At 40.3% G+C, this 15,269-nt stretch overlaps 1 protein-coding gene across 1 annotated transcript in view; it reads right to left on the bottom strand.

Annotated features, from left to right (window-relative positions):
• RET (ret proto-oncogene) overlaps positions 1-15,269 on the bottom strand; it is a 111,718-nt gene that overhangs the window by 31,453 nt on the left and 64,996 nt on the right. Inside the window, exons 5-10 of the mRNA XM_007420746.4 lie at positions 12,654-12,855; positions 10,598-10,797; positions 6,779-7,037; positions 5,694-5,819; positions 3,646-3,756; positions 685-804 (exon numbers count right to left, since the gene is read on the bottom strand). Coding sequence (XP_007420808.3) covers positions 685-804; positions 3,646-3,756; positions 5,694-5,819; positions 6,779-7,037; positions 10,598-10,797; positions 12,654-12,855 — 1,018 coding nt within the window. The remainder of the gene's footprint in view (positions 1-684; positions 805-3,645; positions 3,757-5,693; positions 5,820-6,778; positions 7,038-10,597; positions 10,798-12,653; positions 12,856-15,269) is intronic.

Raw genomic sequence — 15,269 nt, 5'->3', positions numbered from 1 at the left:
ACATGGTGTGTTGCAAAGCAAGAGCTAATCTACCTAATACGTAAATCATTTCCCATTCCTCTGAAACTGGTCTTATCAAAGCAGTCAGAACCACCATCTCACATACACCTGTCCTTCATATTGATTGGAAAGTCATAGTAGGGTTTCTTCCCCATCTCTAGAAGCATGCTTTCCTTTACAGCATGACTAGGGATGGTGGGTTGGAAGACCAATTACCATGCAGAGGTTAATGCAATTCATAATTTACTGCAAGCAAACAATTACATTATAGCCACCTTAGAATACTATAAAATTGTAGTGTAAGATATCCTGGAATTCCCTTGACCTGTAAAACGTTGTCCCAGGATTGGACAACAATGAAACAGCACTTTCTGAAATAAATACATTAAGTTTATTTTTTTTACTTTGGAATGCACAGAAGCAATTATCTGTTTGAAAGTGCCTTTTACATTAAAATCTCCTCTCATATTGACTAGATCCATGCCAGGAAAAAAAAAAAAAGAAAAGCTTTTTGGCTCCCAATTACCCCACACATTCATTTCATTTATGGTCTTGACCTACCATCCTTTTCACATTTTGAGCAATACATCTGAACCGGGAAACATCTGCTTAAGAAAAAAATGTTGCCACAAAAATGCTAGAGCTTCCAGGGATACAATGAGAGACACACAACTTCCAACTTACCCCTGATATCATCTTTCTCACAATAACAGCTGATTCCTGGAAAGCAGTGACAGACGCCATGTCCTGCCTTGATTCCACTTCCAAGACTTCCTTTTTGATGGCCACCAACAATGTTGGTTTCTAAATTAAATACAGATTGAAGTAAGTTCACCTGATGCACAGGGCTCAGTATCAAATGGTGTTCTTCTAATAAATATTTGAAAGTTTGGCTTATTAAAATACGTGAAACAAATTTGGGTGAGAAAACCAACAACTATTTGGGGGCTTTATATTACATTAGGTCTTTGGGCTGCAAAAATCTAGATGATCACTAAATTTTTTGATATCTCCTAGCTGTCACCTAATGGTTGCCCAGATTTTTGCAGGACAGATCTGCAGTCCTCAATGTTATGGAAATCTATTTTGGGCACTCACCAGAAGTATTAAAAGTGCTGTAACAAATTAGCCTAAAATGGAATATTGGGGAAGGATGGAAAGATGACTCATGATGTAGACTTTACACTGGCCTGCAAATTTGCAACATATGCAAAAACAGCTTACCCACTGCTAGCTTTATTGAAAATATGCTCCAAAGCTATAATCCAACCCACATATATATCAAATCAATTGGACTTAGCCACATGCTTCTCTGAGCAACGCTGTAAGTATGGAACAAGCTGTCTTTTCAGGTCACAGTGTTGGTTTGGATTTCTCTTTATGTGGCCACTCTGTGTGTCAAGACTGACAATCTGACCTTGACTGGCAGGAGAGGGAAGCGGTAAGTCGTCCATCAGCCAAGTTGTTGATGATGGCAGTCAACAGGCAGGCAGTGAAACAATGATAGAATGGAAACTGCTTGTTTCATAAAACATGACTCACTCAGTTTGGAGAAGCCAGGTGAGGATTTATAGGCCCAAAATTAATCCCATTGCCCTATAAAATTGCATGATTCCTCTTTGGCTACTGTAATATGACTGTCTGTTAGACTGACCAGGATGATTTTTAGTCAGAACGTTAAGGCTTCATTTACACAATACATTTAACTTCGTTGCTGATTGAATTCATTGGACGTGTGTATACAACAGAGTAAGCAAATCAAAGAGCCATACTATGCCATGAAAGGGCAAACTTAGCATACTATATGAATTCAGCCTGCACGTATACAATATATTTAACTATAAATTTAGCTATATATATTGTTGCAATAGTAGAGAATGCATAATCTCCAACAGCATGCAATATTTTACAATATCCCATTTAATCCAATTATATTATTAAAAAGCTCAAATGCTATTATGATAATAAAATCATAAGCACAGCATTAATGAAACTCAGATGTTAACACTTTAGCCTTTGTTCACTGATTCCTAACAAAGATCTGCATTATCTCCCTTAACACAATAGGCAAAGTTATACAGGTATATTTTTCCTCTAGATTCCCCTCCCTCCCTCCCTCCCTCCCTTCCTAATGGCTGACAACTACTGATCTAGATTTAGTTACAGCTACTGGTAGCTAGGATCTGGTGCAAACTAGGAGTTACTCATGATCCAAACTGGCTCTTTGAGACAGTACTTGGAATGAGGCATGGGTTCTCTTGCCCTCATAGACAGAAGGACCCCTTCTTGGGTCCCATCTTGAAATGAGGAAGAACAAGGGTGTGTGTGGAGGGAGAAATGGTATTCTAGGATTGGCTAGAAGGTGTGTTTCCATAAACAGGAATGGCCAAAGGTCACTGGGAAGCATGAAAAACCAGGAGGGACAAAGACTCCAGCAGGAGGGGCTGTTTAGTTTGGTTTCCTCTGTGTAAGCAGATGTGTGCTGTAATGAAAACCTCACTTTTCTATACGAGCATCAAGAGGAAAAACAATAAAACAAAAAAGGCATCACTCCTAGATTTTTGTTTCTTCAACAACTAGACATTCCCTTCAAGGAGGAATATAAAAAGCCTTTGGACTGGAGGAGGCCCACCAGCATTCATAACTCCAGAGTGGCTGAGACCAAACACTGATGACTCTCCTTGGACTTCCTTGCTTGCTTGATAGGAGATGGAGGGCCAAACACTTTTCAGTCCCTTCAACCCCACCCCACCCCCCATGGGTCCCAATCTCACTTAATACTCTGTGCACCTCCTTTGTACAGTTTCCTCTGGTGTTTCTAAGAGAAAATTGGACCATCCCATGGAGGCAGAGGAATCAATGTTCTGCATAGGCTTTCTGCTGCCACATGATGCTGATATCTCTATTTTACTATCCCCTGAAAACCCCCTCCTGAGAGGCTGGGAAAAGCTTGAGATGCAGCCTTTAGCAAGGCTTCAGCAGAAGAGCGATGGTCCAGAGCACAGGACGCTGGATGATAGCAATTTTGACAAGCAAGTGGGGTGGCTGGAGAGCTCCCCTTGCCTATGAAGTAACTCTGGAGGGGAGTAAGACATTTACTCTTTAAAAGGTGTAATAACATTGCTCCAGTACTACAGGCAAGTTCACCCCCAACCACGTCCTGATTTTGCAATGGGATTCCTCTCCAGTGGATCATTTAAAGAGGGCACCTTGTCCATTTTTTTATCCTGGATTCATGGAAGTGTTAACCCATTTTCACAAGAGGTACTTCTCTTTTTAAAAGACGTCTTCAGAATTACACTCCTAGTTCTGCTTTTGGACGTTCAGATGAAATAGAGAACATCATGACTTAAAAAAAGGGAAATTCTCCTTCAAGTCAAGTTTCACTTCTGGTGATTTCATGGAAATGTCTGTGCCATCTCATTTCCTTCCTGGATCGATCGATCGATCATTTCCCAGTCCAGCCTACAGCCCTGGGATTTCCTGGTAGCTTCCCATCCAAGAACTCCTCAGGCCTGATCCGGCTTACCTCTCTGAGCCAGACAAAGTCTCCCAGACACCCTCACCTGATGAAGCACGAATGTTGACTTGGGAACAGAAAAAACAAAAAACATGTATCAAAGCGAAAGAGTCTGAATTCCGTACTTGTGCAATCTTGAGGGCAGACTCTCTTATCTTTGCTTTCTACCACATCGCAAATGCCATCCGGACAAGTCTTGATGCTGGGACTACAGGTAGAGTAGTTGGTGGTTATTCCTAAAAGAAGAATATGGCCGATGAAAGCTCTCTGCAGTGCATAAGTAATTCAAACCTATTCTCGAGGTAGTTTAGTATAGTTTCTTTTTTCACTCTCTCTCACTGCATAGTCTTCTTCTATAATACCTTAGGTTTCTTCAAGTACACAGCCTGTTGTGCAACAATAATATAGTCATCTTGCTATTTAATTCATGTACAACCTTACAAAATAAAAACTAAGCTTTTAAAAAATTAATAGTAATTGTAATTCTATTAAAAGCTCATAAAATTATATCAAAACTAATTTCTTAAAGACTTCCTCAGAGATCTTTATTACTGCTAAAATAATGTTGCAGGGAATCCTCCAGCACAAATAGGCCATAAACTCCACTTTCCCTAAATTTGAGGCTCATTTGTGTATTTTTTGATACATGATGAGGCTGTTCTGGATTCTGACCTGCTAACATATCAGGGCAAAATGGTGTTTTCTGTGCAAGGAGTGCCCTTTTAAATCCTAAGTACCCATACTGATTATTTTTCATAAAGTTAACAACTGTTCTTTGCTGCTCCTTTCATGCAATGTTCTTCTCTTCCAATCCAGGAGCTCAGCCAATCAGGGAGAGTGGTAACCACTGAGAATAAAGTGAACCATACCATCCTCGCTCTGGGGAAGCTGGTAATGCGTTCCTATTGCCAAGGAAACCAGGATGATTTAGTATTTAGTATTTTCATCTGGTATGTGCTTAGAAGGGCAGTCCAAGACCTGTTTGAATAACTGGCCTGAAGTTCCGTGACTGAGGGTAGACTAGAACCCAGATCCACCCATTCCGACTCCAGACCTCCCACCACTCCCCACACTGGTTCTCCCTGTCTTATGACATTTCAATGAGACCATCGTAACACAACAGGCATGAAGTCCCCTGTCTTGTCAGGATGTTTTCAATGCAGTTTAAGGCAATGAGAAGGGAAGGAATGTCCTGGACACAGATGCAGGAGTGTGAATCAGGCACACGTACACATACACACCCTGCAAACATTTTCATATCCTTCTGCACGCCCACGCCAACGCCAACACCCCTAAAGGAAGGTTAGGCTCTGAAAGTGCTCATGAAAGTTGCTTGGTCTATTATGTCAGCAACACTCCAATATCAACCTTTTAAGATTGCATATAAAATAAAAGCCAAACAGCTCCACTTCAACCTTTCTAAGAGAAATAGACAGAAGGGGGAAAAAATCTGAAGGTTTCCCAGATAATTCTTCCCATTGGAAAGCTTAATTGTTATCCTGCTATAATTAGAGATTATGGGATGCGATTAAATTGCTTTTGGTTTGCTCTTCTTACTCCTTGAGAAGGAAAGGCATTACATGTATTATGGAAGATCACCAAAGCAGTGACATTATGAATACAAGAGAAATAAAACTTCCTAGCAATTTATTGAAGGCACTCGCATTCAAATAAATGGGCCGCTTCTACAAAGAGACTGCCCTGAAAAGTTACCTACTTATACTGATTATATAGCTTTGTTGATCAGGGTCAGTCCACTTTTAAAGTTGTATATAATATCACGTGCAAAGTTTTTTTCCTAGAAGAAATTTGGAGCAATGTTTGACAGTAATAGGGAACAACGTCTATTTGCAATCACATAACCCCTCTTTTTATGGTACCCTTACTTATTTCAATATTATCCCCACCACCACACTAACCATATTAGGGATCTAATTTGAAAACCAAAGGTAGTCAAGGCCCTTCATGAAAAAGAAAAAGAGACGTTGTAAGAAAAACTTTTAAAAGTTCAGGGATAAAGAGAAACACGAGTGAACCTACTTTCTCCTTCCCTGAACATCAGAAAATCCATTTTCACTAACAAAAGGCACATACTCTACAATGCTGCGTTTGCTGCAAATATGGATCGGTCCTAATGCAGATTCCCACTGAGTTGCCAGATACGCAAACGTACCTTTCCTACTTCCCTGTCTCCACTGGCATTTTCCCATTAGCACTCCAACACCGCCACATTCTTCACATTCTGATCGGGTTTTGCTCATAGCACAGGAGTCTGGACAGTCCTCATCATTATGTATAACTGAGAACAGAAGGACACAAGTGACGGTTAACGTAAGTGGCGTCGGTGTCACCGTCATGTTGCAGAAATCCATCTTCCATGAGTTGAGTTCAACTGGTGATTGACTTCACGAGGCATAATAATGGAACAACTTCCTTGGTGACTCCCTTCCTTCTTCCGGAATGTTCCCCTGACTCCCCAGTCTAGCCTTCAGCCCTGGGACTCCCTGGTGGTCTCCCACCCAAGGGTTAATCAGGAATTACTCTGCTTAGCTTCTTCTGAGATCAGCCAAGGCTGCTGGGTGATTCCTGCTGACTATATGGATGCATCCATTAAAGTTTCTGCCCTCAGTATGGAAATGGCTTGCTTGTGCCTTCTCTCAAGATATATATATATTTGATCATGTAGCCTTCTATGCCAGGACTCCTGGAGGCCTCCCATTCAAGTATCAACAAAGTCCAACCCTACTTGGCTTTTTAAAGACCAGCCAAGGTGTGCTGGCACAGCCACTTGCTCCGGCTTTCATCCAGGAACCTCTGCTATGAGAGACTAATGCAACTGTCAATGAACTGGTACTTCTTTTCTAAATTAAGACTCTACAGTCCAGGACTGTATACCCCTCCATGAGCTTAACTGTCTCAACACTTCCCTTTCTTATGTATTTCTTCTTGCAAAGAAGCCTAAACAAAATTGACTTCTTAACTCCCTGAACAATAAAAAAAAGTTTTATGAGAGCCTTGCCCTTAGGAACTTCAATACCCAATTTGTCTCAGAAGTGGAAGGGAACAGCTGGTTTAGATCAGGGGAAAATTTCAGCATGAAAATCTCTGTGGCAGTACATAGTGAGAATTGGAAGAGGGGTAAACAGTCCTTTGTCTTTTACTTGTGGGGGCTGCTGCATATCAACTAGCTCCACCTTCAAGTTCAACTATATCTAACAAATCCAAACTTCAACTTTCTAGCAACACCAAATATCTTACGTGATCCTTCAAGCACGACAGTAAGATGAGCATAAGCTTCCTTCCTGCTCCACTCCTCTTTGGCCAGCACAGGGTAATGTATTTCTCTGCACTCAGGTCTCCGTAGCACAGCTGAATCATTCACGTACAGAGTCCCGTACTTGTCATCGTGGCTTGGAGCAACCTCCATAGCATAGCAGCTGACATTTGGGCTCTCTAAGCTGTACGTGATGCTGACACCATAAAACTTCATGCAGTTGTCAATGCAGATCTTTCCTATCTAGGCTCAAAAAGAGAAGGGGGGAAAAAGAGAAGCCATCAAAATGTCAGCAAGATTTGCTGAAAAGCAGCGAAGAAGCAGAAAGAGCGATCTCTCTGCAGAAGCTGCTACATGACTAGACAATCAAACAATATATTCAGGGCCATTACAGGAAGGGGGAACTATTGATCTGTAAAATGCAGCACAATGTTTTGTTCCATGGCCAGACAGTAAAACAACTTCCTTTTTGACATTTGACAATGTTCAAAAAGATATACCAGTTCTTTTATATCCACCTCTAGTTTTTAACTGCAATACTGGTTATTCATATAGAAAAGTCTGTAAAAAGTCACAGCAACTTTCTTACAGTCATGGATGATAATTTTGTTGGAGCACATGTGAGCAAGGGCTCACCCCTCTGAAGTCATTAAGGAGTCAAATGCTATTGTTGACATTTCAGCTAATTCCTGCTGCCCTACCCATTCACTGCACTGCTAAAATGGAGAAATGGCCTCAACCAAAGGTTAATCCCTCCTCACCTTGGCAGAATTTCTTTGTGCAGGAGGACACTTGAACCTTCACACATCTTATACTGGATAATCTCTCCAAATTAGACCAAATTTTGCTACAGATTCTGGGCAAAAGAAAGAAGAGACCCAGTGTGGTGTATTGGTTTAACATGCTGGATTAGGAGTGGGGAAACCCAAGATCAAGTTGACTGTTAGCTGTGGAAACTCACTGGGTGATTTTGAACCAATCCTTCTCAGCCCAACCTACCTCAAAGCATTGCTACATCAGGAGAAGATAAAAAGAAATTTCCAGAGAAAACCCCTTCAGCTCTTGGGGGAAAAGCAGGATATAAATCTAAGTGAAAACCGGGTTCCTTTTTTCCCCTTTGTCTTAAGTCATTCCAGCAAGGATATGGAAAGACTCAAGTTCATAATAATAGAAATTTAGTTATCAATTCCCTGGAATAATAAGGGAAGTGGTGACAAGCCATCTAAAATGTCAGAACATTATACAGTATTAAATAAGAAAATGCATATTACATCCTAGTGTCCTAGCCTCATCCCTAAGCACAATAAAATAGTTTATAAATCTAGCAGTTGTAACTAAAAATAATAAAAACATAGTAAATGGAAAAAGCATATTATATTCTGCCATTAAGAAGCCTTGACCTGAGTGCACCAAATATTTTAAGAAAAGGTCCATCCCTTTATACAATTCTTCCAATGTTGTCTTCATGTGTGAGAAGTCTAGGCATAGACTGCCATTTCCTGAATCTAATGGGTTCAAAAACTTCTTTGTTTCTGTCTCTGTTTCTCAAATGGAAGCATCCTCTCTTCCTGGCTCCAAGATATGCTGAACTTTGCAACTGGAACTCTTTCCTTCTTGGAAATTCAACACAACCCTTCAAAAGTCTGAAAACTGGTTGTTCTTTATTACACATAGCTGAAATTGGAGGAGATAGTCACTTTGGGTGTCCTCATCATTAGAAGTCTCTAGGAACAGGGGATGTCATATGTATTTGATGATAATTTTCTCCTGTATAATTAGTATCTAGTCTGCTGAAAACCAATTCGAAGGCATAATTTGCTTCTTGCTACATTATTGCTTTCTCAGCTTCCCGGCCTGCTCATTTTTCACCCCTGTGTTCCTTTACTTGCTGAGTCAAATTTTCTGAAGTCCTACCAGACATGCTTAACCAGATAGAGACAAAAAGTTCTCTTTTTCCAAGAAAGGACATTAATATGGAGATAGTCTATTTATAATTTTCACTAATTTAGAAAGACTGAATTAAAGACTTACAACTAGTCCCACCTAAACCGCTTCTCAGTCCCATTCGTGATACTCTTTACCACAATGGGGAATCTCTGTTTTCCATTGTTTTAAGGAGTTTTTTGGTAATTCAGAATTTTGGCAATAGGCTTTCAAAATGATACCTTACACATGAATTAAAGGCCTATAATATGTGGCTTCTGGGATGAGTCATCTTTTCTTTAGACCTTCAATAAAACAGGTAGGAAGATAATGATCTTTTAATGTGTTGCTATTCTTGTTTCAATAAACTGAGGAGAAATGTTATGCCTGGAACTAAACCAGATGCGTTTAAGCCAATAACATTTACAGTCATTCCTCCTGATTACGTTAGTAGCAAAACCACATATTTTTCCCCTCTCCAGAAGTAAGAAAAATCTGTATGCTTTAATTTTATTGTCTTCTTGGAGTGTGATTTTTTTTTAAGGAAATGCAGTAAGATAATCTATGTGCAACCATGCCTGTGAATGACTGGAGTTGTGTGATTGTTTAGAGTTGCTTACATGTAAATTTAATTTATCCATTAACAAATGTGGAGAATCTACAGATTAAGCCTCAAAAGAGGAGCTAAAGATTAATTTCAAATGATGAAGGATGAATTAGTTCCTATAATCCTTTATGAAATCCAGTTCTAAAACAGTACAGCAATTTACCACTGAATCTATCACTTCTAATACGATTTAATTTTTAGAATTATCCTCATTCTTTTTTCTTTCCCCCCCCCCCACTGCTTTCACTAGAAGACTCATCTTCTGCTCTGCTGCTTGGAACATCCGCATTTTCCATTCAAATTGCACAAAATTATTAGACACCCTCTATCTCTATCACAGATGAAATATGGGCAATTTTCAATCGATAGGAGGAAAAGCCATATTTTTCTGACACTGAAAACAGGTCCACGCACAGCCTAACAATAAACTAGATTAAGGTAATCTAGTAAAGATAACTAACTTAGCAATTGAGACACAAATACTGTAAGATACATGCACACCTATACAGCGAAAAAGACTAGTAATGTGTCATAACATGTGTTCACTCAAACTCGTGCACAATAGCAGAGTCCAAGCACTGCACACAGAATCTCCAGTCCAAATTAATTATAAAGTAATATCCCCTAAACCGTGGAGATAATTTCATCCATTAAACACGTCTTCCATAGCTTCACTAAACAACAATTACTTTGTCCTTGCAACCATTTTAAACTTGGTTTACTAATTATACGTTACCGTACTATCGCACATCTGATCAATGTGTATCATGCTATAACTTAGTTGGCAACAATATGGAAAATGTATTTATTCATTTGTTGTTTATTAGATTTATATCCCATTTTTCCTCTAAGAGCTTAAAGCGGTGTACATAGCAGCCCTGCCTCTGACTTTTTCCATGTAGGAAGGCTAAGCTGAGAGACAATGATTGGCCATATGTCACCCACCGAGCTTCCGTGTCTGAGGGTGGATTACGGTGGGTCCTCCTGCTTCTGGTCCAACACCTTCATGATTATATCATATTGTTGCAGCTCCTGCCAAGAAGTCTGTTTTGATTTTGCATAAACAAGAGTGGTTAAGAAGACGGTGCAACCATGCTACCTCTTTGCCTTGATCAAGAGAACTGCATCATCTCCATGACAAGGAGTTCTTTGCTGACATGAGCCCAAACTGTCTACATCCTAACCATCTTTTCATTTGTATATACATTTTCCTGCCTGATGATTCAATCCTAAGAAGCTCGTTTTGAAAACAGAAGAAAAAAGCCATCCTCACTTGTGAAAAGTTGGCAGCATTTCTATTCACTGTGAACTGATACATCGGATTTGAAAACTGGATGAGGATTGGAAGGATAGAGACGTTGAAGTGGAGTATCAAGGATTTGTCGGGCCCCTGATATTCCGTGTCATTCACAATGACATCCAGCAGGAAGGAACGGCTTTCCGTAATGGAAATGTTTTTGTTTAATATCAGTTCTGCAAAGAAATAGAAAACTTGTTTCACTTCACAATAAATTAGCACTTGGATGAGGAAATACACAACCAGGAGAGACACCCAGTGGATGAAGAAAGGATAGGCATTGGACACTAAGAAAATCAGTAGTATATTGGGAAGTGTGGCCACTGAAACGTGGAGTTCTGTTCCATAATACCACCCCAGACTCTTTTGATGGAAACATATCTGTGAGAAAAGAAGCGTTTATACTCCCAGCCTAAGAAACCCCAAACCCTTTCTCATTATACTGGCCTGAAAGAAAGAAGAGAAGGAAATGTTTATGCAGAAAAGATTTCTTCATTCCCCAGATCTACAGAGCAAATCTCAGGAGCTACCTAAAAGGGCATAATTGGGCCCAAAAAGTCAGATGATTTCTTCGATTTATGACCTCATAAAACAGGAGGAAAAATTTGGGTGCTCAGCTTCTCCTCAAGTTAATAAATAGTGGGTGGCTAGAATCAGAGGATTGTACATAAATTAAATCCATTATTGTATGTTTAATTTGGAATATGGTGAATTTGCATTTGAGTGATATATGGGGGGGGAGAGAAGTGGTTAGGAAAGGACCAACTTTAGTTTCACTGAAATATAAGATTAATTAAATGTGGCTATTATTAAGATAAAGTAAGTTTCACTGGAATTGAACTTCACTCCAAGTGACTACAAAGAGGTACCCATACTATCTTCTTTGGCAGTACTACAAACACGGTTTGTCACTCGCCTATATTCTTGCAATTTTCCTGGTCATCTCCCATCCCAAGTTCAACATTGCTTACCTTTCTGAGATCAACCAAATGCAAACTGAGCTGGACGCTTTCATTTGCTATGCCAAAATTAATGTTATTTCCTATCTACTGTATTTAATAATTGCCCTTTCTATCAGATATAATTTATGGAAGGCCAATAAGGGTTTCATCTAAGACTGCAAAAGAGAGAGAGAGAGAGAGGCACACACACACACACACGTGTGTGTATTTGTCTCCAAGAATTTAAAAACTTTCTAAAACATCTTGAGTTCTAACATGATACGCTTAAGTTATTCATTCCATTTTAGGAGAGGGTAAATGATCTACACATGCACTCAAGGTTCAGGGACTTGGATCCACAACCAAATTGATGATGTTGATTTGGAAGAAGAGGTGTATAAGCACCATGGCACCCTATTGTTTCTAGACAGGAAGGACTTTCAAGGGAATCCTAGCTCCTTTTCCATGGCATCCTTCAGTCTGCATCATCTTCCCTTCTACAATTACGCCTAAGGTCTTCAGTCACTAGATGGCAGTCTGAGATTTGGTTGAGAATCTGTATTTACACTGGCATGGCTGTACAAGATTATGACTGAGTCCCATGGTTCCAATCTAGCTGAAAAAATTCATCCATGTGGTTTGAACATGGATAAAAATTCAAACTGTGGCACCCAGCAACCTCCTATTGAGCATATCGTTCAAGCTCCAGCTTGCTGATGGTCATAGCAAGATTATTCCTATCCATTGTCAGATGCACTCTCATCATTATTCTTCCCCGCTCCCATTATTTGAACCAGATGTTCCAGCTAGATCAAATAAATAACGCATTAACTATCACTTCATCCCTGTCACTGTTCCAACAATGATCCATTATCAACATCATCGTCTCTATAAATCTGACCATGAGACCACTGACATATGATCATATCATGCAACGTATGACAATTATGATGTATTATCTCGAGCTACCGATTCAAGAATATGCGAGCTAAAGGCAGAACTTTTCTAATACACTGTATCTGAACTCTGCTAAGCCACAGTCCATTTAACTGGAGGTGTGATCGTAATAACAAAGATGTGCATAACCTTACTGTATTCATGTTGTGTGCCCCGCACTTGGCTGCCGTTTGGGTGGAAATAGATCTCATGGAAGAGGTGCTCCACTCGAAATGTTTCCTTTATCCACGGATCCGATGAATTTATGGTGCCTGTGTATTTCTTCCGGCTGGTATCTACAGGGTAAATAGGAGTTGTGTCTGCATCCAGGACTGTTAATGCTGCTAGGACAATTCCCTTTAAAAGAAGAGAGGCAGATTAAAGGTACACACAGTGACAACGCACACTTTGAGCAAGGTGCATTATTGAAAGAGAGGGTTCCAGGTGTGACCCTAGGGTGAAAAATCTGACCCACGAGCCTCAGCAAAAGGGTAGCACTGATAAATTCACGCTAGCCAGGGCCACCTATAACTTGCACTGAATGACCCACTGGCTTACTACATTAGTTTTTTCAAGCTGTCTAGACAGCAGCCATCAGCGAAAGCACATTTCACCCGTGAACCAGATGAATGAAGCATTCATTATTCAATAATTTACAACATGCATACGCTGCTCATTCTCTGCGAGGCTTATAAGATACAGAGGGAGAGCATCAAAACAACAAACCACAACAGAATGTAACAGCTATAAACACAAAAGATAGAAGCGGTAGCAAAAAAAAAAAAAAGGATGGAATATCTGGAATGTTCTGGAACCTTCTGTTCCCAGAACATTCCATTTTGCACATCGGTAGCAACTGGTGAAGCTGTTTTGGCATGCAGGGAACGTGAGACACCAAGAAGGCCCCCCTTCTCAGCTGCACCTAGCCTCAGCTTTGATGATGCTTGCCTTCTGTGATGTTTTGAGGTAAGATCTGTGACAGGCAGTCCACTTTTGTCCCATTTTAGGGACCTCTCCTCCCACAGTATTGCCAGACTTAAAAGAAGACAATTTATCTGAGACGTTCTGTGGCCTAATGCAAAAAATCCAAAATCCTCCAACTAGTAAAAATATATAATGAACTAAATCATTGAAAAGCCAACACCCCTTTAACAGTATTCCAAAATATGACAGATAGACAATCTTGGCCTATGCAAAGGAGGACTAGTCTGTGGTCCAGCAGCAGCAGACATGTCTGGCCTATAGAGAATCAGGGTTTCTTGGTTGTTCAGATCCCATCCACAAAGCTCTAATCTGAAAATGATGGATATACTATGAATTGTCTTCATCTCTTCTTAGCTGGGATAGAGTGATATCCGTCTGTCTGTCCACCCGTGTACTTACCTACCTTATCTATCAATCCATGTCACTTATCTACCTACCTACCTGTCCTACATGTCTAAGATACACTGAACCCCCTAACTACTTTCCCTACCTATCATGTATCTATCTATCCATCCTTGCCATCCATCCATCTAACCTAACTATTGTCTATCTATTCAGCCATCTACCATTTCTGCCCATCTCATAAGATCTGATGAGCAAGCTCCAGTTCCCTTCTATCGAACAATGTCATCTAATGGGACCCAGGAAGTATGCCTTCTCTGTTGCCGTGTCTGCTCTTTGGAACAGCATTTCCACTGAGATCCAGATGGTCCAAACCCCAGCAGACCTGTTGTTTCTCTCAGATGTTGGGCCAAGGCCAGGTTTTTTGGTGAGCTAATTGTGCGAATATGTGAACGGTCTCAGGCACGATGTGTTTTAAGTTGTTTTGATGGGGTTTTTTATCTGTTGCTTTAATGATGCCAGCTGCCCAAATTTACACTGCAAATTGGATAACGATATAAATTGAATTCATACCTTTCTTCCTACCTACCTACCTATCAGCCCCACCAGGTACAGCAGACCAGGAAATCGACTCCACAGGAAGGCTAATACTCCTTTTCTCAAGAGTGGCTATAAGAACAGAATCTTGCAAGTCTGATTGTGCTGGACCTCCTCCCCTTTCTTGTACCCCCGTGAATTAAGGAAGTGTCTTGCCTGAGCATCTCCTGCATATTTTCTGTCTCTTGTGGACTCAAGATATGTTTCAACCCTTGTTGCTTTGATAACAGATCTTGCCTATCTCCATCAAGGTCATCTTCCTTACTCTCTACGCTGCCTACCTGCATTAATCCTCATCCTGAATGCCCTTCAAGTAAACCAAAAAGCATACTCTATTATGTTCTCCTATAACAAGCAAGCTGGGAATCAATTACTCCAAGGCTACTGAAAGAGCAGCAACCATGAATTGCTGAACGTTACTCTTTAATACACAAAAACAGGCCCTTTAACAAAAATCGCCCCGATTCCCACTGTGGGAATTCTCCAAGGCTCCAATCAGCCACCAGTAACTCTTTCCAGGTTAGCAGAGACTCTGCAAAGTTCAAATAGGCCAAGTCAGTCTCTTTTCCCATGTTTGTGTGTATATTTATATCCCTTTCAATTTGGTTTCCAAATGATTCATTCTCCTGAATAAATGGAGGTTCACCTAAGCACGCTGATAACGTCTCGTTTCAAAGTACTGCATTTGGGTGCCTTTACTATTGGTGGAAACGCTGAATGGAAATAAAGTTATAACATGAGCCTTCTCTTGACTCAGCTTTGTTGATAAGGATTGAAAGGATGCATTTTAGACCAAAACAAGGACTCAAGTTGGCAAAATGTGTACTTGTTTCAAGAACTTGCATGAA

The sequence above is a fragment of the Python bivittatus genome, unplaced genomic scaffold, assembly GCF_059951505.1.
Source record: "Python bivittatus isolate LINGU-HERP-01145 unplaced genomic scaffold, Pbiv_v1 ctg000050_np1212, whole genome shotgun sequence".
NCBI classification, from domain to species: Eukaryota; Metazoa; Chordata; class Lepidosauria; order Squamata; family Pythonidae; genus Python; species Python bivittatus.
The sequence above is the reverse complement of the archived record's forward strand: the minus strand, read 5'-3'. Positions and strand labels throughout refer to the sequence as shown.